The sequence below is a fragment of the Mustelus asterias genome, chromosome 19 (genome assembly GCF_964213995.1).
Source record: "Mustelus asterias chromosome 19, sMusAst1.hap1.1, whole genome shotgun sequence".
In the NCBI taxonomy this organism is placed as follows: Eukaryota; Metazoa; Chordata; class Chondrichthyes; order Carcharhiniformes; family Triakidae; genus Mustelus; species Mustelus asterias.
In genome coordinates this window covers 60,727,370-60,755,159 of record NC_135819.1, presented here as the reverse complement: position 1 = coordinate 60,755,159, position 27,790 = coordinate 60,727,370, and the positions used below count along the sequence as shown (strand labels likewise).

At 40.3% G+C, this 27,790-nt stretch overlaps 1 protein-coding gene across 6 annotated transcripts in view; it reads left to right on the top strand.

Annotated features, from left to right (window-relative positions):
• LOC144507991 (SRSF protein kinase 2-like) overlaps window positions 1-27,790 on the top strand; it is a 200,438-nt gene that overhangs the window by 77,690 nt on the left and 94,958 nt on the right. For 2 of the 6 annotated variants that reach the window (XM_078235673.1, XM_078235669.1), the window contains one exon: window positions 12,293-12,356. The exons of 3 other annotated variants lie outside the window; for them this stretch is intronic. In XM_078235673.1, coding sequence (XP_078091799.1) covers window positions 12,319-12,356 — 38 coding nt within the window. In that variant the 5' untranslated portion in view covers window positions 12,293-12,318. Of the gene's footprint in view, window positions 1-12,095; window positions 12,167-12,292; window positions 12,357-27,790 lie in introns of those variants that run through there. One more of the 6 variants, XM_078235670.1, reaches the window with a different exon arrangement.

Sequence of the window (27,790 nt, the reverse complement as noted above, 5' to 3'; positions counted from 1 at the left end):
CTTCTGGGCCTTCTTCACTTGCAGCTTGCTAATTGCAGCCCTATTTCTGCTTGGAACCTTTTTCTGTGCTGCCCTCTTAACTTAATTGGATCTTCTTCCTGTCCTTGTCCCCTGTCTGGGGCTCTTCTTTTGGGATCTCTCTCTGTCCCATGCCTGAGTCTCTTGTCTACAATGGTGCCAGCTCCCTAGTCACATGATTCAGATTTTCATGCTGTTTTTCCTTTTTGCGCAGGCGTGTTGGACGTATGCTCAGTCCCGTGAACTTAAAATGCTGAATTGAGCATGCGCAGCCTGCTCCCAGTCTGCACGTGTGAAAATTCCAAGGTCTTCCAGGACTAGCAGTTTCTGACCTCTGCTCTCGACAGTATGGTAAGTCGGGTTTCATTACGGTTTTTAATCCCCGTAGGAAGAAAGCTTCACCATAGGGAATGATTTTATCCAATGGCTTTACATAAATTTCTCAGAAGTAATTAGACAACCCATCTGGTTCACTAATTAATTCACTAATTAACAACCAATTTTGGTTCACTAACGTCCTGTAGGGAAGGAAATCTGCTGTCCTTACCTGGTCTAGCTATGACTCCAGAGCCACAGAAATGTGGGTGACTCTGAAATGGAAGGCACTTAGAGATGGGCGATAAATGCTGGCCCAGCCAGTGATGTTCATGTCCTGTAAAATGAGTAAAAAAATAAATTCCTAGCTTATCCAAGAGAGATGCTACAGCCTTCTGTGCACTTTTAGGTTCCTCTTGTTGATGCTTAAAATACGGAACTGTCATCTGCACTACTTTAACAACTTTTTCCAAATCTGTGTTTACTCTCTTTTCCAATTCTTTTTCAAGCTTATTAATCTTTTAATTCAGTTCAGCTATTTCTCTGGTGAGTTCTGTTGTCTTTATTTCAGTTCATTTGTAGAATCTTTTTACAAGCTTAACAGTTTCATTTGGGTAATTATTTCATTTCTGAATCTTTATTCTATGGTTACTAATTGCTCCTTAGACTTTTCCAATTTACCCGTTAGATCCCCAATCTGTTTTTTAAAATTTTCCTTACCTGCTTTTAAAGTTTGGATCCACTCTTCCATGCCACACATCTCATCCATATTGTTCTCCAGATTGCATTGGAATTTAAGAATTTCATTGCTTGTTTCACAACAAGCTTCCAACGTTTCATCAGTCTTGGTTTTTAATTCTGCATTCAACCAACTGTTCTGATTCATCAGTTATTCATTTTCCTGTTCAAAGCATTTTCCCAAGACATAATGGAGACTTCTAATACTTGTAGTTCATCAAACTTTAATTGAAGATCTATTTTTGTTGAATTTGCGTCTGCAAGTTTATCATTAAGATGTTTCAAGTCCTCATTCAAGTGTTCTACTTCCTGTGACCTACAGTCCAATGTTCTCACCAGTTCTTGTTTTTTTTAATCAGCAAATTCATCTTGCATACATGAAAGTTGATTCCCTTTGCTGATCAGTTTTTCCTTAGCAGAACCTAATTCGCCACACAACCTTTCACATTCTTGCATTTCTGATAACTTTTCTTGGTCATGGGCTAGTGGCTTTTCCCACTTCATCCTGTCTAACTTTAGAAACTTGGGCTCTACTGCACAATCAGGAAAGAGTTTATTTATTTTGTTGAAGGAGTAAAGGAATACTTCTCCCTGAAAGACACAACCAATGTAATCTTCAAAACCTTGCTTCACTTTAATACTATTCAAGGAAAAACCACCTTGACTATCATTTGCCATCATAGATTTCTAGTAGATTCTGAGGGAACATGTTTCACTTATACCCATTGCCACTGTTTTAACACATATTTCCTTTTCTGGTACAGCTTTTCCTAAAGACTTCTTAAGCATTCATATTATTGCCCACCATTTTACTATTCAGCTTCTAACAATTGGCTTTGAGATTTCCAATGTAATGGCAATAAGAGCATTCTGGTTTCTTTGCATCAATTTTATTTTCTTTGCTATATTTATTGTTCACTGGAACAGCTCCTGCTTTCTTTCCAAATGGTTTCAGGGATGAGAAACTTCAGTTATGAGGATAGATTGGCGAGATTGGGACTGCTGTCCTTGGACAGAAGATGGCTAAGAGGAGATTTGATAGAGATGTTTAAAATCATGAAGAGGCAAGACAGAGAAGATAGGGAGAAGCGGTTCCTGCTTATAAAAGGATCAAGAACGAGAGGGCAAAGTGATTTACAAAAGAAGCAAATGTGTTGTGAGAAAAACTTTTTCACATGGGTGATTTGGGTCTGGAATGCACTGGAATGAAGTGAGTGATAATGCTCTGGAGCTGGTAGCCTAAGGGGGTGATGAAAGTGGAGAATGATTTCCAATGACCACTGGATGGACACAAAGGCATCTTTTTGACAAACCAAACAAACTAATCAGATTAACTGAGGGACAAAGTAAAAGGGGGGGACCGCCCGAAGCAAAATAAACCAAAGTGTAAAGGAAACTTAAAACATCGAATCAAAAGGTGATTAGAAGGATCAGTAATACACCCCAGCCCATGCTGGGCCCAACAGGCACGGAAGGTCTCAGTAGTGCCCGTGGACTCCACATGCGCTCTCTCCAGGGACACCCGGCCGCGAATGTAGCCGCAGTGGGGAGGGCAGACAGTCGGGTCAGACAACCCCCTCGATCACCCACTGCCTGGACCCTGTTTATGGTGAGTCTAACCCAGGAGTGGATGGACAGAAAGGAAATGACCTTACAGGGCGAGGGAAAAGAATGGCGGATGGGATTAACTTGATTGCCCTACAGAGAACTAGCGTGCACTTGATGGGCCAAATGGCCTCTTTCTATGCTGTAATGACTGTGATGCTATGAATTCTAATGAGGAACTCAGCTTCTCACTGCCCGAACAAAGCCTGTCCATCACCGATTAAAACACAAGGAGTGTGATGAAATACTTTCCATTTGTATGGATGAGCAAAGCTCCAACAACACTCAAGAAACTCAAACACTATTCACGACAAAGCAGCTTGCTTGATTGGCACATCATCCACCACCTTAACCATTCACTCCCTCCACCACCGGTGCACAGTGGCATCAGTGTGTAACAACTACCAAATTCACTGCAGCAACTTGCCAAGGCTCTGTTGACAGCCCCTTCCAAACTGAACTCTACCACATAGAAAAACAAGGGCATGGCAACAAGAATATGGGAATACAGCTACTAGTAAGTTCCCTTCTAAGGCACCATCCTGACTTGAAAATATATTGTTGTTCTTTCACGGAGTCAAAATCCTTGAACTGCTTCCTTAACTGCATGGTTGGCATCCCAAGACCACAAGAACAGCATTAATTCAAGAAGGAGGCACACCACACCTTCTCTGGGAATTACAGCTTGGCAGTAAATGTTGGTCTTGCCTGTGACATCCCTGTCCCATTATTTTTTAAAAATGCTTTGAAGTTGTCTTTGGTAGGCTTAAAATAACTCCTTTAAAGTTTAAACTTATTCAATATTTTTGCAATGATATGCTTGGAATTTTTAAACTGTTTTTAAAATTAAGCTGTTAACATTAGTGTTGCATTCTTGAAGATCAACACTCACTAAGAAAGGCCAGGGATTAGGATTAAGTGAATTCTCTTTCAGAGAACTCAGAGGCACAGTGAATTTAATAGCCTGTGGTACTTTAAAATTCTGTAATTCAATATATTGTTTAAAATGTTCTTTCCTAAAAATAGATGATGAACAATATGTTGTTGGTTAGTAAGAACTTGCATGAAATAAACATGACAAATGACTATTTTCTTCTCCTATTCATGTGTCAAAATACATGGAGGAATCTTTTTTGAGCCTGCGTCCAGTTAAATTACAAGTGAACATCGAAGGAGAGTCAAGTATACTTGTTTTGATTTGCTTAATTTGGATTGCAAGGTGAAAGTTTCCTTAGAACATCATCGTAGATTAACATTAAAAAATCTGCAAAACATTTAGGCCAGATATGGCAGGAAGCCGATTCTGCATGTCTGCTGTCAATGAGATTAATTTAAGAGGCTAAATATAAATAACTTGTTAGCAGCTAAGTAGCTGAATTTTGCTGTTGCAAATTAGATTTTAAAATTATTCAAGTAAATGAAGATCAGAAAAAAATCCTAGCAAAATGTAAGTGTACAAATACTTATCATAAAATATGTAATAGCTCAGGGTAAACTGTAATACAGTTGATATGTTTTCTTTGTAAAAATATTGTCAGGCTCCAATAAGAAATCGGGTAGATATTTCCTGTCTATGTTTGGATTTATGTGGTGCTTCACATGGATGATGATTCAAAAACAATTATGTAAAAATAACACTGAGAAACAACACTGGCTATGAATGGAAAGATTCAAACAGGGTTTCACATTTGCCTGTTTTAAACATTTATCCAATTTTCTCTGGCAAAGCATTCCATGCTCCAGACGCCCCTTGTTCGAAGGTTTTTCTCCTTGCTTTGTTAAATTAAAATAGAAAATCCCTGGTTACAGATTCTCAATAAATGAAATATAATAAATAACTGTTTTTCTATTTGTTGTTAAAATTTTAGTATTGTTAAAAAGGAACCTGTATCAAATCTTGGTCCAGCATTTCCATTATTATCTTCAATGTTGCTATCTTCAATATGTTATTTGTTGATGCTTGGCATATAGAGCATATCATTTGGAAGGCCAGAATCTTGATACAGACAGGACGACTTTTTTCTTTTCCCTATTCCAGGGATCATGTTCCGATCTTTGTGTAATACTTCATATCCTGATTTTCGCACATTGACTGGTTGCTGACTTTTCAGCATTAGGGAACCACTCCTGCTTATGTAATGCCTTGGAAACTTAGTTCAGCAAGTAAATTTTCAATAGCCTCATGATTAGCTGGTAGGAATGGAGAGTTATCGCCAGTGCTGTATTACTGAAGATATTGAATAATAAATTATATATGTGGATGGGCACATCTAATTTTGTTGAAGAAATCTTGAAGCACTGGAGTAAAGTTATTTAATTTACATATTTTGTTACCAGGTAATCATGCAAAGCTCAACCTGCATGACGAGCAAGTTCATTGCTGTTTCAAATAGGCCAATTCCAATATTATTACTTTATTTCTTTATTTTATTTATTTCTCTCTCCCTGAATTTCACTTGCGCCCCAACCCATCTCCGGTGCACATTCTCTCTTTGTTTTAATCTCCGATTGCTATCTCTTTATGCTCTCAGGTATGACATTTGCTTACATTGTCAGGACCCGAACATTAAGTTCAATTTCTGGAACCTGGTCCAATTAAGTATGGCAGGCAGAACAGGGAAGTGGCAAGTCCAACCTTCAGCGATGTTCACCCAACAACCCCACCAGGAGACACAGCTGCCAGGCCAACAATGTGGAAGGTGTATCCCTCCATAGACAGCCTGCAGCTGTAGACTTCTGGCACCTTCATCGCTGGAGTTTGAGATTTGAAGGAAGCATTGCTGCTGCAGTTCAACGCCCCCTCCCCCTCTGTTATGTTATGCAAGGAAGTCGCCTCCAGGCAATAAACTGGCTTTGGCTTCAATGGAGGACTCATCCACCATGTGATGGCATGGTCAATTTGACTTAGCTCAACCAGGCTTACAGCCGGTTCTGGTCAGACCCCACCTCTAACAAGATTGTTCATCAGTGGAATTGTTGGGGAGACTCACGATCCTCTAATTTTTATCCAAACTCTTCTACCAAATGTCTCTCTGCAGGACTGAGAACATTTAGCTTTCTTTCCTGAGCCGGGTCTCTGTCTCTGTGCTGCCACTCCCTCTTTCCTCTCCTGTTCCACTTCCACTCCCTGTCTCTCTGACCAACCGCCTCGCTCTGCATCTCCCACCCCCCTCACTCTGGTTCGCCCGCCCAAGTCCTTGCTCGGGGTTGCCCACCCTCCCTCTCACTCAGGATCGCCCGCCCTCCCCCAACACTGATCGGTTAATGAACGGGTCAAAATTTGGCAGATAGAGTTCAACATGGGTCATCCATTTGGTTAAGAAAAATACAAAGGCAAAATATTATCTAAATGGAGAGAAACTTTGGAGTACTTCGGTGCAGGGGGATTGGGTGCATGAATCGCAGAAAACTGGTATGCAGTTCAGCAGGTAATAAGTTGAATGAAATCTTGGCATTTATTGCTGAAGAAATAGAATATAAAAGTAGTGAAGTGTTGCTGCTACTGTATAAAGCATAATGTGGAGTTGCCGGCGTTGGACTGGGGTAGATACAGTACCTAGTCTCACAACACCAGGTTAAAGTCCAACAGGTTAATTTGGTAGCACGAGGTTTCGGAGCGTTGTCTCTTTACCTGATGAAGGGGCAATGCTCCGAAAGCTCGTGCTACCAAATAAACCTGTTGGACTTGAACCTGGTATTGTGAGACGACTTACTATAAAGCATGAGTGAGACTTGTCTTCGAACATTGTGTACAGATTTAGTCCCCTTCCTTGAGGAGGGATGTAGTTGCATTGGAGGCAGTTTGCGAGATTGATTCCATCAATCAGGGGTTTGTCTTATGAACAGAGATTGGGCAGTTTAGGCCTATACTCCTTGGAATTTAGAAGAATGAGAGGAGATCTAATTGAGGTGTACAAGATAATAAGGGGATTGTCAAAGTAGACGTGGAGAGACTGTTTCCCCATGTAGGGCAATCTAGAACAAGAGGTCATGGTTTTAGGATAAGGGGTGGCAGATTTAAAACAGAGATGAGGTGAAATTACTCCTCTGAGGGTTATTAGACTGAGCAATTCATGACCTGAGAGGTTGGTGGATGTTGGGAGTTTAAGGAAGAGGTGAACAGATTTTTAATTAGTAAGAGTTTAAAGGGCTATGGTGAACAGGTAGGTAAGTGGAGTTAAGACCGAGATAGGCCATGATTGTATCAAATGGCAGAGCAGACTCGAGGGGCTAAATTGCCTATTCCTGCTCCTAGTTATGTTCAGTAAGAAGTCTCACAACACCAGGTTAAAGTCCAACAGGTTTATTTGGTAGCAAATACCATAAGCTTTCGGAGCACTGCTCCTTCGTCAGATGGAGTGGATATCTGCTCTCAAACAGTGCACAGACACAGAAATCAAGTTACAGAATACTAATTAGAATGCGTATCTCTACAGCCAGCCAGGTCTTAAAGGTACAGACAATGTGGGTGGAGGGAGCATTCAACACAGGTTAAAGAGATGTGTATTGTCTCCAGACAATTCCCAGGATTTTCCCATCTCTTTTTTATATATACATATAAATACATAGGAACAACATTTACTAGCCTTCAACATTAGTTCACTTCTATAAAAATATATAGAAACTAGTGTCTCAGCTGTTCCCTTGAGTGTACACCATCTGGACCTGAGGTTTTTATCCTTTTTTTTGGTTTACTAGTTTGTCAATTATTTTCTCCCTTTCTGTCCCAACTGTACTTATCCTTTTAAAAACCAATGCCTACTTCACTACCTTCTATGTAAAAATTGAAGCAAAAGTGAGTTATTTAATGTTTCTATAATTTTTCTATTACCAGTGAGTTTATTAAGCTTACTCTTTAGTGGTCCACTTGTCATTTGTCAATACTGATGCAAAAATTTGTGATAAGATTATGACCCTTAATGGCACAGAAGAAGCTCATTCAGCCTATTCAGCTCATGTATATGGGATCTTGGTCTTCATTAATAGATGCGTTGAGTCCAAAAGCAGGGAAGTTATGCTGAAACTTTATAAAGCTCTGGTTAGACCCCAATTACAGCTTTGTGTCCAGTTCTCGTCACCACATGTAGGAAAGATGTGACGGCCGTGAGAGGGAAAGAACTAACCCGCTCCTCGACTCTGGAACCATTCCAGTAAATCTTTGCTCCCTTCTCTGCTTTTGTACTCCATGTCTCTATTTATGAAATCCAAGATGCCATATGCTTTTCTAACCTCTCTATCAATATGTTTTGCCACTTTGAACGATCAGTGCACATCCAGATCCCTCTATTCCTGCATGCTCTTTAGAATTGTGCCATTTATATCTGCATTGCCTCTCCTTATTCCTTCTAAATACATCACCTCTCTGTTTTAAATTTCCATCTACCATTTGTCCGTTCATTATTCTAACCTATTACAACTAACTTGCATCATCCTCACTGTTTGTCATCCCTTCAAGTTTGATATCATCAGCAAATTTTGCAGTTTTACTCTGTATTGTAAGATCCAAATCAGCAATGGTCCTAGCACTGACCCTTGAGGAACCACCACTGTCTATTCCCCTCCAGTCAGAAAACAACCATCCACCACAACCCTTCTGTCTTTAAGTCATTTTATTAATCCAGTTGCATACTGACCCATCAGCTATTCATCAACTCTGATGCAGCGTCATCCTGACTTGAAACGTTGTCTCTATTCTCTCTCCACAGATGCTGTCAGACTTGCTGAGATTTTCTAGCATTTTCTGTTTTTGAATACTGACGCACCTATTCCTAAACATCAATTTTGTTAATCTGTCCATTGTGATACCTCGCCAATCACTTTCTTAAAATCCATATTGACAATGTCCAACACATTCCTCTCATCAACCTTCTCAGTTACTTCATCAAAAGTTCAATTAATTAGTAAAACGCTATCTGCGTTTTACAAGTCCATGCTGCCTCTCCTTGATTAATTCAAACCTCTCCAAGTGCCTGTTGCTTTTCTTCCTGATTATGGAAATCTATCGGGCAATGGGACCCTGTGCGAGAACCTCTCCGGCTATGTCGAGGGCATCCTGAAACCCATTGTACAAAGAACCCCCAGCTTTTGTCGCGACACGACAGACTTCCTATAGAAACTCGGCACACATGGAGCAGTTGAACCAGGAGCGCTCCTCGTCACAATGGATGTCTCGGCACTCTACACCAGCATCCCCCATGACGATGGCATTGCTGCAACGGCCTCAGTGCTCAGCGCCAACAACTGCCAGTTTCCAGATGCAATTTTACATCTCATCCGCTTCATCCTGGACCACAATATCTTCACCTTCAACAACCAGTTCTTCATCCAGACACACGGAACAGCCATGGGGACCAAATTTGCACCTCAATATGCCAACATCTTCATGCACAGGTTCGAACAAGACTTCTTCACCGCACGGGTCCTTCAACCGATGCTATACACTAGATACATCGATGACATTTTCTTCCTTTGGACTCATGGTGAACAATCACTGAAACAACTCTATGATGACATCAACAAGTTCCATCCCACCATCAGACTCACCATAGACTACTCTCCGGAATCGGTTGCATTCTTGGACACGCGCATCTCCATTAAGGACGGTCACCTCAGCACCTCACTGTACCGCAAGCCCACGGATAACCTCACGATGCTCCACTTCTCCAGCTTCCACCCTAAACACGTTAAAGAAGCCATCCCCTACGGACAAGCCCTCTGTATACACAGGATCTGCTCGGATGAGGAGGATCGCAACAGACACCTCCAGACGCTGAAAGACGCCCTCATAAGAACAGGATATGGCGCTCGACTCATTGATCAACAGTTCCAACGCGCCACAGCGAAAAACCGCACCGACCTCCTCAGAAGACAAACACGGGACACAGTGGATAGAGTACCCTTCGTTGTCCAGTACTTCCCCGGAGCGGAGAAGCTACGGCATCTCCTCCGGAGCCTTCAACATGTCATTGATGAAGACGAACATCTCGCTAAGGCCATCCCCACACCCCCACTTCTTGCCTTCAAACAACCGCACAACCTCAAACAGACCATTGTCCGCAGCAAACTACCCAGCCTTCAGGAGAACAGTGACCATGACACCACACAACCCTGCCACAGCAACCTCTGCAAGACGTGCCGGATCATCGACACAGATGCCATCATCTCACGTGAGAACACCATCCACCCGGTACACGGTACATACTCTTGCAACTCGGCCAACGTTGTCTACCTGATACGCTGCAAGAAAGGATGTCCCGAGGCATGGTACATTGGGGAAACTATGCAGACGCTGCGACAACGGATGAATGAACACCGCTCGACAATCACCAGGCAAGACTGTTCTCGTCCTGTTGGGGAGCACTTCAGCGGTCACGGGCATTCGGCCTCTGATATTCGGGTAAGCGTTCTCCAAGGCGGCCTTTGCGACACACGACGGCGCAGAGTCGCTGAGCAGAAACTGATAGCCAAGTTCCGCACACACGAGGACGGCCTCAACCGGGATATCGGGTTCATGTCACACTATTTGTAACCCCCACAGAGTTTCACTGGCTGTCTTGTCTGGAGACAATACACATCTTTTTAGCCTGTCTTGATGCTCTCTCCACTCACATTGTTTTGTTTCTTAAAGACTTGATTAGTTGTAAGTATTCGCATTCCAACCATTATTCATGTAAATTGAGTTTGTGTCTTTATATGCTCTGTTTGTGAACAGAATTCCCACTCACCTGAAGAAGGGGCTCAGAGCCTCGAAAGCTTGTGTGGCTTTTGCTACCAAATAAACCTGTTGGACTTTAACCTGGTGTTGTTAAACTTCTTACTATGGAAATCTACACAGTATCTTCATACTCTGCCAATACATTAATTTTGCATCCCTGAGGAGTCTTATCTTCAAACTTATTTAGGGCATTCTTATAAAAAGTAGTCTTATGTTTCCTTTTATATTAACCACAAGTCTTTTTTGTCCTTTTAATCTCCCTATTCAATTTTCATTGCACTCTGAATATTACTTTATTTAATATATTAGATCTGAATTTTAATTTACTTTTGGTCTTTTTGAGCAAATATGCCCATCGATTATTTCCTTTTCACCTGATGGGAAGCGTGCAAAATAGATACATTCCTTTCACATTGTATAGTTGAAGATTCAGTTTTGCTTATTGCCATCCCATTGTTGAGTTTTTTCGCTTGGTTATTTTGGGCCCGATTGTTTCTTGTCTCTCAAAAGTTTTCTGTTTTCAAATCCAACACTCTTATTTGTACCTCTTTGTTACTCTCTCCTGTTTTCACAATGGACCTGACTATGTAAATTAACTATGTTGGAAGTGCCATTTCCCAATTGATCTTCTAATCTCATCATATGTTTGTCCTACTTCAGTTTTTGGAAGTATATGAATTAAGTGTTAACCTTTCCAAAAATAAAATTCTATGGATGCTGGAAATTTGCAATGAAAACTGAAAATATTGGGGGAAACAATCAGGAGGTCTATTAGCATCTGTGGCAAAAGAAACAAGTCAATATTTTCAGACTATTGACTTTCCTTCAGAATCTTTTGAACTTATTCATTTTTTATATTTCTGATGCCTTTGCATGTTTTGACTGGCATAATCTTTGTATTATTGGCATTTTTAACCTTGGACTTTGTCGGGGGTGGGGGGGGAGGGGTTTCAGCAGGGACGATTCCATGGATTGTGACTTTTACCTATTCCTCCAATACTTCTATCTCTATTTTTGTTAGCACAATATACAGGGCTCATCTGCCTATTCTAGTTCTGTTAAAGATATCTAACCTGAAATGTGAACCAGTGTTTGGATATTCAGTTATCTTCCGTCTTCAGTAAGTTGCTGTTTTTATTTGAAATTTCCACCGTGTTTTTAATTTTAATGTACATTAATTGATTTCTTCCTTTTGTCATTTTCTGGCAAATACCAATGGAGGAAGAGCTTCTTCTTTTCCCGGTAATATGATTCTGCAAACCAAGGCAAATAATTATAAATTACCCAAGATTTTCAGATATTGTGTAATTTCCATGTCTTTGTGAAATTTGAAGGGCCTGTGTTGTCTTACCTACTTAAACAGGCACTTGAGATTGTGCTTGTAACAATAGTGCACATCTAAACTGAAAATATGACTGGCTACCCAGAATTTGCAAAAAAAGACACAACGAAATATTTGCAGCAGCGGAGGGAAGGAACTAATGTAAAATGGTTGGTTTCATTGGTTAAGATTGAGGTCAGAAGAAATCATAAATTTAGCAAGCTGTTCATCTGATTCAGCTATCAAGATAGCACTTGTATTCCTGTGTATAATCGCTCCATCTGGTATGACATAAATCGTCTGTTGGTACAGCCTGGAAAGCTACCCCTACTGTGAAAAAAGTGGTACTGTACTTCCTGTTTTCATAAACGGTCGTGTGCATATTTTAGTGAAGCTTGATTCCTCTGGAGCTTTTGCTGTCTTTCTCTCTCTCTTTTCCGAAGCAGTGAATTGCAGTACGTGCAGAAGCATTTGAAACCTGTGGCCTCATCCTAGTTTAGCCAAAATATCTAAATATTGAAATTAGGTATTTAAAGAGAAACTAAAGGTGCTCGGCTCTGAACGTTTTCTAATTTTTCCAGAAACGAAGCAGAAGATTGAGCTGCTGATGTCAGTTAACTCTGGGAAGTCGTCCTCTTCAGAAAGGTACAGCAAACATGCATTGCACCCAGCATTGATGCTAAAAACAGACAGTGAGAAATCTGAAAGAAGGAGGGAGGGGAGCAGAAGGGGGCTGCCAATATTCAAACGTCAGCAAAGGAAGCTTCACTGCATTGGTTAATATATTTTTCAGAATCTCTTATTCTGAAGTCTTGTTGCTTTGCTGAGGCTTATTGATTTATCTCTCTTACGTGTTTTGCTTAATAGAACCATAACGTGAACCAAATAGCGACAATTAACTGAGTGTCAGTGTTCTATTTAAGTAGAGGGTACCCCCCCCCCCCCCACCCCCCTTCCTTTCCTGCTGTGACACACTAAATGAGGAGCATCTCATTTATTATTTTAACCCTTCTCAGATCTGTTTAGGTGCTGATTCTAAGAAAGTATGTCTGTGCATAGGATTTGAAATCATTAACCCATGGATTAGTCAGCCACCTTCTGTGAGGCAGGCATGCTGCTGCTTCATGCTTCTCTTCTGAAGGAGAATATTCAGCAGATGCAGTAATGTTTCATGACTGCAGGTTAGGTTAAATTACTTGTAGTATTTATCCAACGGTATTATATCTGCCAATCCAAAATAAATATTGATTGAAATAATTAATTGCAGTGGTTTGGAAAAGTCCATGTAGCATTACTCATTTACCAGCACTTCAATTTTATAATTGTACCTTCTTGCACCAGTAATTAACTGTTTTCACATTGAAGTTAGATTATCATGGAGACTAATCTCAAAATTGGTCAAGTACGTACCTACTTTTCAGTCAGCCATCACTACTAGTCTTCAGTTCTTCTGTACCTAATTAGTTAATTACATTTTAGGCATTTCTGCTGAAGATGTGTTCAGTATATTAGCACATTTAACATTTACTAGCCATTAGGTAAAAGGCATATCTTTACAACTCTCAGAAGAAGAGTTAGTTTAACATGTTGCACGAGGCACTGACTGGATATCACAAAGCAGTTCATTTGTGAAAAACATACCTGTGTTCCATTTTACTTTGAGAGTGCTGCAACAAATGCTACATTGAAATGTGAATTGAAGTATAGTAAAGGGGAATATGTAATTGTCCACCTGTGGTTGGAAATCTTACTTTGTCTTTTTGGCCAGCATGGTTATATGCACAGAAAATAGTTGACTTCACTTTAAAGGTTCCACAACATTCATTGTTCAGTAAAATAATTTAAATGGGCATATTTTAAGTTGATAGTTATGGCCATCCAGAGAGACTAAAGTTGGTTTGCCAGTACCAGTGCTTATGCAAAGCATTTTTATGATTTGTTGTTGAGCCTATCTGACGATTACCATGTTTTAAAAAATATAAAAATTGTCCTTCCTCTCTTCGGATAGAGGGTCCATCTTTTGAAAGAGAGAACAAACAGTATTTGGCTAACATTTCAACATATGTAAGACATTTAATGTATTGCTGGTAGGTCCCCCTGGCATTGCTTACAATGGGGTTGTTTTATAGCAAATGAAGTGTTACCAACAGTGTGACAGGACAACTGTTACAGCAAATAAGTATTGCATGTCCACCAAATGCTTTATGCAAAACTTATATATTGGGGGATGTATGTCCACATCTATACCAGAAAAGATTATTATCTGTCTGGCTATTTCCATTATAAAAGAAACACATTCTATTCAATCTCTTGTACCCCATCATATTTTTTGCTGCATTTTGCCATTTCAGGCGATGTAATAGACGTTCTTCTGTTGGGTGATGTGCGAGATTTAGCAATTTTCATGTAGATATTACAGTAACACAGTGAAAAACTTCCCATATTGATCTGAAGTTGATGCATATTTATAAGCTTCAATTTAATTCCCTGTTCCCACATTCTCCTGTAGGTACCAATTCGTAACGTGTAACTGTTCTAACAGGGCTCTGGTATGGCGTCCAAGTGGCCATTCTTTATGTCTGAACCTAGACTGCGTTGGTACTGTTTTTGACAGGCATCACAAACAATTCCAATTCTGTGCTCAATTGATGTCCAGATTTGTAGCTTTCAGCAGGAATCACTGATAGCACTCAGGCCCAGCAATTGTGGCTCGGTTCTTATTTTCTTCCCTCGCCCATGTTTCTTTAACTTGGGAGTTGCTGGCCTAATTGAAATGCCATCATCACTGCCTAGGTCATCATCATGTTCGAATAGATTTTATGATAATATATATGTATTATGACAAGGCAGCTGAAGCATATTAGCCACTCAGCACAAGATTGGCTAGATGCCTAACGTGGATCATAATAGGGCTGCTAGCATGGGGTTTGAACCCCATTCTGACTGAGATAGATTTGGGGCCTGCTGCCTCACCCCAACTGCAGTATAAATCATAGCACTCAGTGGACCAGCGAATGATTGCTAAGAATCTGGTATTAGGCAGAAAACTCAAGAAGAGGAAGAAGAAGACTAGTCATAAAAATAATATTATGCTTGAGAGGATGTCAAGAGGATCCACAGACCAGCATCCCAAAAGGTGCTGAGGAGGATAAATTAAGGAAGCTGGACCTTCTTTGCCTTTCAGAAAAGTAAGACTTCAAAGAGACAACATTGAGGTTTTCAAAATTTAAAAAGGGCTCGATGAAGTTGATCTGGGTAAATTGTGTGGCAATGTTATACCTGGGAAAATGGATAGAACTTTTTTCCACACATCATTAGAATTTTGGAATAAATTATCAGAGAGGGCTAGAAACAATATAAAAAGACAAATATCCTCTGGAAAGATGAGGAAGGATTGAAAGATGATTAAAAGACAGGTTTGATGGGGTTGAAGTCAATTATAAAGTATAGCAGTTTATTTTATCTGAATGGCTGATTACCGCCTTAGCAATTAAGTACATGGAAAAACAATTACATTTTAAAGGAAATAAAGAATCTTGAACTGTTTAGTGCTATTTTATGTGTCAAGATTGCAATCCTCTCCAATGTGATATCCACAACGTATGGAATAAGATTACTAAAGTTAAAAATTGTTGTGCACAACTTACTCTTTTGGAAACTTGCTTTAATATTTGCTTTGCAAATGTGAAAGTTCAGTCTTGAACAACTGGATCAAGTATAGGACTTGGAGCATGTGACTGCACAGGATTGCTATGATTTTGAATATTTGCCTTGTTCATATTTATGCAGAAAAAGAAGAATGTTCTAAAAATTCAGTTGGAAGATCTTAGCCTTAAGTGGACCACATAGGTATGCCGTGAGATCATTTGTGTACTAACTGCGAAAGTTAGTATCTGTGGATTGGCAGGTGCTGCCCAATCCTTGATTTATGCTGTTGGAGAGATGTTGGAAAAACAAGCAGGAAAATTTAAAATTTTGATTCCATGCAATGCAATCTGCAAAACATTTTAGCCTGACATTTCTGCTCAGTTAAGCTGTTTAAATACAATTCACTCAAAATTGTCCAAGCCCGTGTATACACATAATATCAGATACTGGCTAAGCTTCCAACACTGGCCACACCCCCAAGCTTGAATTAATCATCACAGGTTTATGCTAATTGTTCATATTAGCAGGCTTTCAAACTAGCTCTTTAAATTAAGCTGTGTTGTTTGGGTGCAAAGACACGAAGAATCTTCTGAAAAGTGGCAATCCACTCCACTGCAATTACTTACCCAGTGCCAGAGCTCCACGTCTCTGGCCCAGTGTTCTGAACTGCACCTCTTCAGAAAAGGGGGGTGTACCTCTTCTGGTAGTCCTTGTTTGTAGAGCAGGGTCATCAGGTGAAACCAACCCATGCTGCTTTCTTACAGCACTAGCTGCCCTATTCTGTTAACTCTTTCTTCACTAACACATTTAAATAGCCTTTCATTGAGTTAGTGAATGAGTATTATTTAAGCCAAGTCCGATAGGGTGCTGGGTAGATAGGTGGTAGGGTAGTCCGGTGGGTCGTGGGGAGTGGGAGGCGTAAGGTTGGGAGTGTCGTGAAATCAGTTATATGGTTACCCAGGAGTTAGACAGACTTCTTTGAGTCCGATGTTTCCTGGGCAACTCTTCAGTTGGAATCCTCTGAAGTCTCCGACTCTAACTCAGGATTGGAGACTTTTTCGAGGACCCCAAGGAGATGTGGAATTGCCAACAGGAAGCTGCAAGCTCCTGGGCAATTCCTGCAGAACCATTGCATTGAGACTTCCAAGGGAGCCCTGAAGTACATGTCTGACCTTCCAGAGACTGGAAGACCTGTGCCATGTTGACATGTTTTAAACATTTTTTAATATAATTTTTCTTAACTAAGAAATTACTATTGTTTACCAATATCACTAGCAAATAGTTATTGTTTTAGAGTGCCATTTTCAGTTACTTAACATCAGGTTGCACAGTGGTGAGCTAGAATTAAAAATACTCATTTTTTATAATAAACCAGTTTTCAGCTGTATTCATCAAACGGCAGAGTATACAAAGTGATTTTTAAAAATAAATGTTTTAAGACTGCCCACTTACGGTGATTCATTCCAGAATTTATGTTCATTGATATGCAGAAAATTTGAGGGAAAAACGTGACCAAAAAAAAACAATTTGGTCCTCGATTGCCAATTGAGTCCAAAGCAGAAACTCTATGCCTTCATTTATATTCGTGGACCTCCCGTTGTAGTATATGTGGTAAGTTGGAAGATGCGATGTTTTGTTATAAAGGGAAGACAAGTAGCACACAATTAATTTTGAGGTCACTGATTTACAGGGACTAAGTCAAGATTGCATTTTTAAATATGGTTCTAATATTGATGCCTCAGGAGTTCAGTTTTTCCTTCATCCATTTTTCAGTTTTAAAACTTTTAAGTCAGTAGCCTTGATTTATTGTGCAAACACAAAAACTGGAAATAATTAGCAGATCACGAACCATCTGTGGCAAATTAGAAGTCAGTTGATGTTTCATGTCTAAGATCCTTCGTATGTGCTGGATTTCTTTTTATTTATAGTGTGTTCGTTTACTTCTAATTTTAATGTTTTTTTAATCCCACGATGTACAGCAGGCAACATGTATCAGGTTGGAAATGGGGACCAAGCGTTTAGCAGTATTAGTGCAGAGATGGGGGTAGGTTGTTGTTCAGAGTCCCTGTAAATCAGTGACCCCAAAATTAATTGTGTGCTACTTGTCTTCCCTTTATAACAAAACATCGCATCTTCCAACTTACCACATATACCACAACGGGAGATCCACTAATATAAATGAAGGCATAGAGTTTCTGCTTTGGACTCCATTGGCAATCGAGGACCAAATTGTTTTTTTTGGTCACGTTTTTCCCTCAAAGTTTCTGCATATCAATGAACATAAATTCTGGAATGAATCACCATAACATTTATTTTTTAGAGGCAGTGCTGCCAATGCTATATCTTATTGGACACTGGAGATGAGTGAGATATTGGGCTTTGTCACGAGTGAGGGTTGTGGAGTTTCAGCACAGGCAGGAGTGCTCGGGAGTTGTAACATTGGGCCAGGGTGCTTCTGGGGTTTAGCAGCACTGATATAGGGTTTCTGAAGCTGAGGAGGATTCTAGATTGATCCTGGGTTTGCCAGCGCTATGACATATGATTTGGAAGAACTGGTTGGAATGTTTCATTTTGCAAAGGGATTCCTAGTGCCTGGTGGAACTGAGGGTGCCTGAAAAGGACTTGTCTGATAATTGCTCTCCAAACTCAAGTAGGAAATCTGTGCAGCCTATGTATTGAAGGAAGTTTTTGCCTTCTGTCAGTAAACCAGATAAATCAAATTTAGATTAATTTGCTAAGTTTAATTTTTCTATAAGCATAACTATTGGTTGTTATTTATATTAGCGAGCCAGTGAAACCACAATTTCTAATTGAAAGCTGTGATTAATTGATCAATTTTGATGGCATGCTCTTTAACCTATGTGCATATTAATAGTAAAGTAACACAGTTCTCTGTACCTTCACAATTTTGATTTAATCTGACCTTTATTCTGAAGTTGTTCATGTAGATGTTAAAAATGATTTTCCCAACTATAAATTTTAGAAAGTGTACAATTATGGTGTCGTTATAATTTGTACTTCGAACAGCCTACTATTTCATGCCTCTATTCACTATTATTCTGTACAACCACTGATTTTTTTCCAGAACAGCTCGAAAGGTTACTTCTGAAATTGATGTTTGTGATTGATGGCATGCAGAACTAAAAGTACTCTTTCTGATAGGTTAGCTCTTGATTGAATCCCAGATTGATTATTGGAGTTATAAGGGGACTAAATTGATAACCTATGTCATCAAGGCAGTTCCAGGGAATAAAAGGGCCCCAGAAATAATGGTCCACAAAAGCAGGACACACAAACAGTCAAAAAAAATAATTTTTAAAAAATCATGCTAGTTTTCTCTCATTCTCCAATTTCTCCCACTTTTAAAGTCATCCTTTGCTGGTTTCTAAACTTTATTCAATCTTCTGGCCTCCCATTAATCTTCACAACATTGTATGCATTTTCTTTGAATTTGATACCATCATTAACTTCCTTAGTTAGTCACAGATGGCGTATCCTCTGGTAGAGTCTTTCTTCCTCGATGGAATATATTAACAGTTTGTCTGATCTTGAGATCTGAAGAGTTAAAATTTATCTGGCTTAACGTTAACACAGAGGTATCTCTAGCCTCTATTCAATAAACTACCTTGACAGCCTGTCTGAGTCAGGTGGTCCAGAACATTTGCATATTGCTCAACCCCCATGCCCACCACCTTACATGCATTTGCACTGTTATCAAGACCATTTTCTTTCATCTTTGCAATGTTGCTTTGCCTCTCTTCCTGTCTATCTCATCATACCTCTAACACTGTACTGTCTTCACCTTGAAGTTTGACCTCTAATGTTCTTGTGACCTATTCTGTCAGCCCTCTGCAAGCTTTAGCTTTTCTGAAATGTTGTAGTCTGTGCCCTATTACCCACTAAGTTCTGTATCACTGCTATCACCTGCTCACTCCAATCTCTACAAGCTCCTAATTGCCAATCAGGTTAAATTTATAATTCTTGCCTCTGAGGTTGTGCTCTACCCTTCATTTTTTAAATGTTTCAATCAAAGCATTTCTCAACCACCATTTCCAGGGATTACAACCCAAGTTTACTTAATTTTTATAACTGAAAAAAATTGCATTACTGAGCTTCCTGATTTTTGATCCAATTTTGTGTTTCATTTTCCAGTCACTCTTGTTTCCCTGGTAGGATATTTTGGGGAGTGGAAGTTTCATAGAAACATAGAAAACTACAGCACAAAACAGGCCCTTCGCCCCCACAAGTTGTGCCGAACATATCCCTACCTTTTAGGCCTACCTATAAACCTCCATCCTATTAAGTCCCATGTACTCATCCAGGAGTCTCTTAAAAGACCCTATTGAGTTTGCCTCCACCACCACTGACGGCAGCCGATTCCACTCGCCCACCGCCCACTGTGTGGAAAACTTCCCCCTAACATTTCCCCTGTACCTACCCCCCAGCACCTTAAACCTGTGTCCTCTCGTAGCAGCCATTTCCACCCTGGGAAAAAGCCCCTGAGAGTCCACCCGATCTATGCCTCTCGACATCTTATCTACCTCTATTAGGTCTCCTCTCATCCTACGTCTCTCCAAGGAGAAAAGACCGAGCTCCCTCAGCCTATCCTCATAAGGCATGCCACTCAATCCAGGCAACATCCTTGTAAATCTCCTCTGCACCCTTTCAATCTTTTCCACATCCTTCCTATAGTGAGGCGACCAGAACTGAGCACAGTACTCCAAGTGGGGTCTGACGAGGGTCTTATATAGCTGCATCATTATCCCCAGACTCATAAACTCAATCCCTCGATTGATAAAGGCCAGCACACCATACGCCTTCTTAACCACCTCCTCCACCTGCGGGGCCGATTTTAGAGTCCTATGGACCCGGACCCCAAGGTCCTTCTGATCCTCCACAGTATTAAGAGTCTTTCCCTTTATATTGTACTCCTTCATCCCATTCGACCTGCCAAAATGGACCACGACGCATTTATCTGGGTTGAAGTCCATCTGCCACTTGTCCGCCCAGTCTTGCATCCTATCTATGTCCCTCTGTAACTTCTGACATCCCTCCAGACTATCCACAACCCCACCAACCTTTGTGTCGTCGGCAAACTTACCAACCCATCCCTCCACTTCCTCATCCAGGTCATTTATGAAAATGACAAACAGCAAGAGTCCCAGAACAGATCCCTGGGGCACACCACTGGTGACCGACCTCCAATTAGAAAAAGACCCATCTATACACACTCTCTGCCTCCTTTGGGCAAGCAGGTTCTGGATCCACAGAGCAGCAGCCCCTTGGATCCCATGCCCCTCACTTTTTCGAGACGCTTTGCATGGGGGACCTTATCGAACGCCTTGCTAAAATCCATATAAACCACTTCTACCGCTTTCCCTTCGTCAATCTGTTTAGTCACATTTTCGAAGAACTCCACCAGGCTCGTAAGGCACGATCTGCCTTTGACAAAGCCATGCTGAGTATTCTTGAGCATACTAAACCTCTCTAAATGCTCATAAATCTTGTCCCTCAGGATCTTCTCCATCAGCTTACCAACCACTGAGGTTAGACTCACCGGTCGGTAATTTCCTGGGCTATCCCTATTCCCCTTCTTGAAAATAGGAACCACATCCGCAATCCTCCGGCACCTCTCCCGTCTCCATCGACGACGCAAAGATCATCGCCAGAGGCTCTGCAATCTCTTCCCTCGCCTCCCACAGTAACCTGGGGTACATCCCATCCGGACCCGGCGACTTATCTATCTTGATGCCATTCAAAGATTCCAGCACAACCTCTTTGTTAAAGTCCATATAAGTTTCATATCAGCATTGCTGTACATTGTACCATCATGAAGGTTAAAAAGAACAAAGTAAATAAGATGGCTCTTAGTTTAAGTTATATTTTAATTGCAATAGATTTAAGACAATATTACCCATAAGTTAGTTGGGTTCAGAAGAACCACTCTTTGTATGGAATTGTTTGGCTTATTTTCTTATTACAAGAATGTACAATTAGTCCTAATTCTAAGATGCCCCGTTTTAAGTCATCTCAATTTATTGTTGCAGTTTTAATGGGGCTGGTATTCATGTTCAGCACTTTGGGTTTGCATTAATGTGTGACAGGTGTGACATAGGATTGCATGCTCCAATTGATGCCATTTTGGAGGGCCCCCGCCTGCTTGCAGCCAGCTTACTTCCATCAGCCAGCAACTTAAAGTTGCTCTCACTCTCTAGGTTGCTCCCTGCCTCTTGTTGCTCTTCTCCAGAGCTCTAGCTCAAGGCAAGGGTTTTGGAGAGCGAAGCTGCCAAAAGGAGGATGGCCAGCAAGCAGAAGGACAGTCAGGGAGTGGGCAAGGCAGCCATAAGAAAGGTTGCAGAGTGGGCAGTTGGAGAGCATGATAGTGATGAGCCAGAGGATCAGGAAGTGGGAGAGGTGACTCGCAGGGGAAGAAAGGAACAGAAGAGGTGGTGAGCAGGCAATAAGAATTAATATATTTTGTCAGATCATAAGAAATAGGAGTAAGAGTAGACTACTTGCTATCTCTAGCCTGATTTGCAATTCAATGAAATCATGGCTGATCTGATTGTGGCCTTTACTCCACTTTTTTGCTTGTTCCCCATAACCCTTGACTCGCTTGTCATAAAGCTGTCTCAGCCTTGAATTTTTACCATGACCCAGCCTCCACTACTATCTTGAGTAAAGAATTCCAAAGATGAGCATCTTCTGAAAGAAGAATTGCCTCTCCATCTTAAGTGGGAGAGCCCTTATTTTGAAACTGTGCCCCCAGTTCTAGGTTCCCCTGAGAGGAAACATCCTGTCAGCATTTTCCCTGTCAAACCCCATCAGAAATTTGTATTTTCGAATAAGATCACCCTTTATTCATCTAAACTCTAGTGAGTATTGGCCCAACCTGCTCAACCTGTCCTCATAAGACAATCTCTTCATCCCAAGAATGAACCTCGTGAACATTCCCTCAACTGCTTCCAATCCAAGTATATCCCTCATACGTAAGGAGACCCAAAACTGTATACACTACTCCAGATGTGGTCTTGCCAATGCCCTGTACAATTGTAACAAGGCTTCCCTATTTTTATACTTACTCCCCCTTGTAATAATGGTCAGCGTTCCATTTGCTTTCCTGATTACTTACTGTACCTGCATGTTAACTGGTGGTGATTCATAATTGTGATTTCTTCTAGCTTTTAAACTAAATTAAACATTTGTTTTGTTTACAGATATAGGAAGTTAGCAATTTACTGTATTTAAACTTGTAGGGTATAATATTTTAACGCTTTCCTGACACTAAAGATCTTACAGAACTTAACTAAAGCTTTTACATTGGTTGTAATGTGAAAATCTGGTTTGTTTAACCTCATTTTATTCATAGCTGCACTTTTCTGGAATGCAAGTACAACATTAAGCAAAGAATTAGTGTTTTAAAGCCTTTTTAAAAAGTGTATATTCCTTTTCTTGTTGTATATTTTTATTATACGGTCGAGGAAAGATGTCAAATGGCATTGGCAAAACATGCAAGAACATGTAAGATTGGGTTTTCCCTTTCAAGTGTGAAGGGTAAAGACTCCATATTTTACGCTCTTTTGCATTGTATGTTTCTTGGGACTGTTTCATGATAAGTATTGCCATTTTTATTTACTAGATATTTTAGAGGATATCCTGGTTAATGTAATTGAAGAGCTGGCCCAGTAATGCAAAACAAGACCTATACAAATTTGACTCTGATTTTTCCACTGAACATTTTTCTATGTCAGCTCATATGGTTTTCTTGCCAGCTCATATGGAGACTTGCCATACTTGGGCGTGGCACAACTCCTGAGGGTGATTCAATGGATACTGCAATATGCATGAAACATGTCACATCAGGCAGTTGAAGGATGACCAGAAGTTGCAGATATTTAACTCTGAGAAAAGATGAAAGAAAAGAATTTTATTATTACAGGCATTTGAAATCTCGCCTTTCTCCATTATTTTATCCTCGTTATTTAGCAATAATTATTTGCTTATCAATGCTTATTGAAATAGATCAAATATATGTATCATTCCCTACTGCAATAACATAAATCTTTTCCTTTTCACACGAGCCATTCCTGTGGCACCCTTTGCATCTCTTTTTGTGGTGGGGGAAGACTCGATGGGCCAAATGGCTTCCATCTGCACTGTAGGAATTCTGTGATTCTGTCTCCTCCTTCTCCCATTGTACCATCAGTGATCTTCGAATAGTCTGCTAATGTCTCATTTAAACTTATCTCTTCACCTTACTTGCCTTTAGTCACTTCCACTGAACTTTATACTTCTGTTTGCTGTTAGTTAAAGCCTCTGTGGTGTCTGGAAATACTTCGCATTTTAAAAGTGGTATGCTAATTGTTTGTTGTTGCAGTTTCATTCAGCTGCCATTTTAAAAAAACATTCCAATCCTGTGGTCATAAATTCAAACCCAGGTCCCAGAGTTGAAAAGATTGAGGTTGTAACCACCTGCACTTTCCAACATTACAATGCATTTGAGTTAAGTTTTTAAATTGTAATAACCACTACTAATTGGGCAACAATCTTAACAGCTCATCATCTATAGAATGTGTTGCTAGTATATGTGGCACGTTTCCCCAGAATGCTATTTCTAACCCAGTGAAGAAAAACAACTTTATGAAAATAGTATTCCACAATTAAAGATTGAATGGTACATTTGAATAAAATATAAAAACATCCAAAACAAGAAAGGACTAGCTGGTTCAAGCTTGTCCTGCCCCATATGTTGCAACCTGTTAACACTATTAAACCTATCCTGCTCCCATTCTCTTGCACACAATCTTTTGGGGAGATTTAAAAAAATCCTTGGATCAATTTCCAGGGGGAGAAATTGCCAGAAAATTCAATTAAGTTGATGAGATGGCAACTTTTTTTCTTAAAGCCAAACAAAGGTTATTTAATGCTATTCTTCAACCAAACTTTTCACAATCTAACATCTTACCTACAGCTTATTGTCTCTAATTTCTTAATTCAGACCTATTTCTATTTTTAAATGTAGGCACCAGATGGACCTTTTTCTAGTCCCTGGAAACAGTCCAGACTTCTGTGAATAGCTATATATGAACCAGTGGCTCAGAGTGGCTTGAGATTGAGATAATAGTGATAGTGAGACCAGGTGAATTGGCAAGGTTTAGTGGATAACAGTGAATTTTATAGGTGCTTTGTGTGACAAGGGAGATCAAGGGAGCAGAATAGGCAATGCACCCAGGAGACAAATGCAACGTGAATTGAGATTAAGGAGTTATTCGTTGTAGCAGCGGAATGGAGACAGTATAAAGTAAATACATAGGATCAATTGAGATGAGGAGCATGAAGGTGAGGAACAATAAATAAAAATATATATTTGCAAACTCACGTCAGGATATGGTATGCTACCTTCACTTTAAAAATAGATCTGTTCACCACCAATTTGATGGTTTACTGTCCAATGTTTCAGAGTAGAAATCTTAAATTCAGGTTGAAAATGGTCTCCCACTATGTGAGGAAAGGGGGTGGTACACTTTACATGAACTACCAGGTTATTGGTGAGCAAGAATGTTGGTTTTCCTTTTCTTCAACTAAAATGAAGAGTGGGTGAGATGTAAAATTTGTACTTCCTATTCTAATGAATCATTCAGGTGGACTTATTCACAATCAGGAATTTCTGCTGGTGTTCTGCCAAATATTTGATGGATGTTTTCAAAACTACTGCTGAGATGCTACATAAATTCATCCTTTTTCTTTCCTGTCCCGCTTGTTATATTGCAGTCAGGCCATAAATAATATAGATGTATTTTGGAAGACCACAAGCCTTTTATTCTCCCAACAATATTTATTCAATAAAAAGCAGTTAATTTCCTTGAATCTTTAACTTGGAGCATTATCTTTATCATTCCTTTTTCTCGTCTAATATATTAAGTTCCTTTAGAAAGAAGTGTGACAACAGTTCACAGTTTCCCTAATATAGACTGGTATCATAATACTGTAAAGGGCAGAGAAGGGGAAGAGTTTTTGAATTGTGTCCAGGAGAAATTTCTTGATTAGTATGTTTGCAGCCCAGCGAGGAAGAAAACATTGCTAAAAATGGTTCTGGGAGAGTAGGTGGATCAAGTAGATTAAATGTCAATAGGGAAATATTTAGGGAACAATGATTGTATCAGAAGTTATAGATTAGCTACAGAAAGGAACAAAGAGAAATCTAGAGTAAAAATACTTAAATGGAAGTGAGCCAATTTCATTCTTTTGAGAAAGAATCTGTCCTGTGTAAATTGGAAACAAAGATGGGCTGGCTTTAAAGAAGAGATGGTTTGCACATAGTTGACAGATTCCAAGAGAAATGAAAGGCAGCCAAAGCCAGAATGGAGGTATAAGAGTAAGATGAAGCTGAGAAAGGATGCATATGATGGTGTCAGGCTCATTATACAAGCGAGAACTGGACTAAATGTTGGAAATTCAAAGGAGAAATGGAAAGGGAGCAAAGGGGGAGTATGAGAAGAGACTTTCAGCTAACAGAAGGCAATTCAAAAGTCTCCTGTAGGCATATAAATAGTAAAAAAGATGGTAAAAGGAGAAGTGGGGCTAATTAGGGACTGAAAAGTGGATTTAGGCATGAGGCATAGGGCATGACTGAGATACTAAATTAATAATTTGTATCTGTCTTCAAGGATGGTGATGCTGCCAGTCACAGTGAAAGAGGTAGTTGGGGTACAGGATGGGCAAAAAAGTGGTAAAGAGGAGGTAATAAAAAGACTGACCATCCAAGGATACTGAGGGAAGTAAGGGTGAAAATTGCAGTAGTACTGGCCATAATCTATCAATCAATCCTCCTTTGATTTAGAGCGGTGGTATCAGAGGGCTAGAGCATTGCAAATATTGCATACTTGTTCACAAGAGGTCGTAAACCTAGCAACTAAATGAGTCACGAAGGTTGGTGGGGTTGTGGATAGTCTGGAGGGATGTCAGAAGTTACAGAGGGACATAGATAGGATGCAAGACTGGGCAGACAAGTGGCAGATGGACTTCAACCCAGATAAATGCGTCGTGGTCCATTTTGGTAGGTCAAATGGGATGAAGGAGTACAATATAAAGGGAAAGACTCTTAATACTGTGGAGGATCAGAAGGACCTTGGGGTCCGGGTCCATAGACTCTAAAATCGGCCCCGCAGGTGGAGGAGGTGGTTAAGAAGGCGTATGGTGTGCTGGCCTTTATCAAACGAGGGATTGAGTTTTGGAGTCCGGGGATAATGATGCAGCTATATAAGACCCTCGTTAGACCCCACTTGGAGTACTGCGCTCAGTTCTGGTTGCCTCACTATAGGAAGGATGTGGAAAAGATTGAAAGGGTGCAGAGGAGATTTACAAGGATGTTGCCTGGATTGAGTGGCATGCCTTATGAGGATAGGCTGAGGGAGCTCGGTCTTTTCTCCTTGGAGAGACGAAGGATGAGAGGAGACTTAATAGAGGTGTATAAGATGTTGATTGGCATAGATCGGGTGGACTCTCAGAGGCTTTTTCCCAGGGTGGAAATGTCTGCTACGAGAAGACACAGGTTTAGGGTGCTGGGGGGTAGGTACAGGGGAGATGTGAGGGGTAAGTTTTTCACACAGAGGGTGGTGGGCGAGTGGAATCGGCTGCCGTCAGTGGTGGTGGAGGCAAACTCAATAGGGTCTTTTAAGAGACTCCTGGATGAGTACATGGAGCTTAATAGGATGGAGGGTTATAGGTAGGTCTAGAAGGTAGGGATGTTCGGCACAACTTGTGGGGCTGAAGGGCCTGTTTGTGCTGTAGTTTTTCTATGTTTCTATGTAACCTCGGTGGTGATAACGCTTTTACAAACAATAATCCAGTACAAAAAGAACAGCCACTTGGACAGATGTGAATTAATTAAAGAAAGCCAGTACTGATTTGTTAAAGGTAGATTTTGTTTAATTAATTTGTGTGATGATAGTGCAATTGTGTGCGCGTGTGTAGGTGTGCGCCTAAGGAAGTACCCTTTCTCATATATTATGCTGAAAATAGAAAAATTGTTGGGGTCTAGCCTGGCTTCATAATGTACCTTGGGGTTCAGGTCCAGGACCCTAACACTTGGTTAAACACTTTAATATGGTAACAAAGGGTTGATGAAGATAATTTGATTGATTTGGAGTACAGGGACTTCCGAAAGGTGTTTGACAAAGTGCCGCATAATCAACTTGCCAGCAAAATTGAATCCTCTTGAATAAAAGGAACAGTAACAACGTTGACACAAATTTGGCTCAGTGACAGAGAGCCAAGGGTAGTGGTGAACAGTTATTTTGCAGACTGGAAAAATGCATATTATAGGGTTTCCCCAGAGGTCAGTAAGTGGACTACTACTTTTTTTGATGTATATTAATAACTTGGACTTTGGCAAACAGGGCACAATTTCAAAGTTTGTGGATAACACAAAA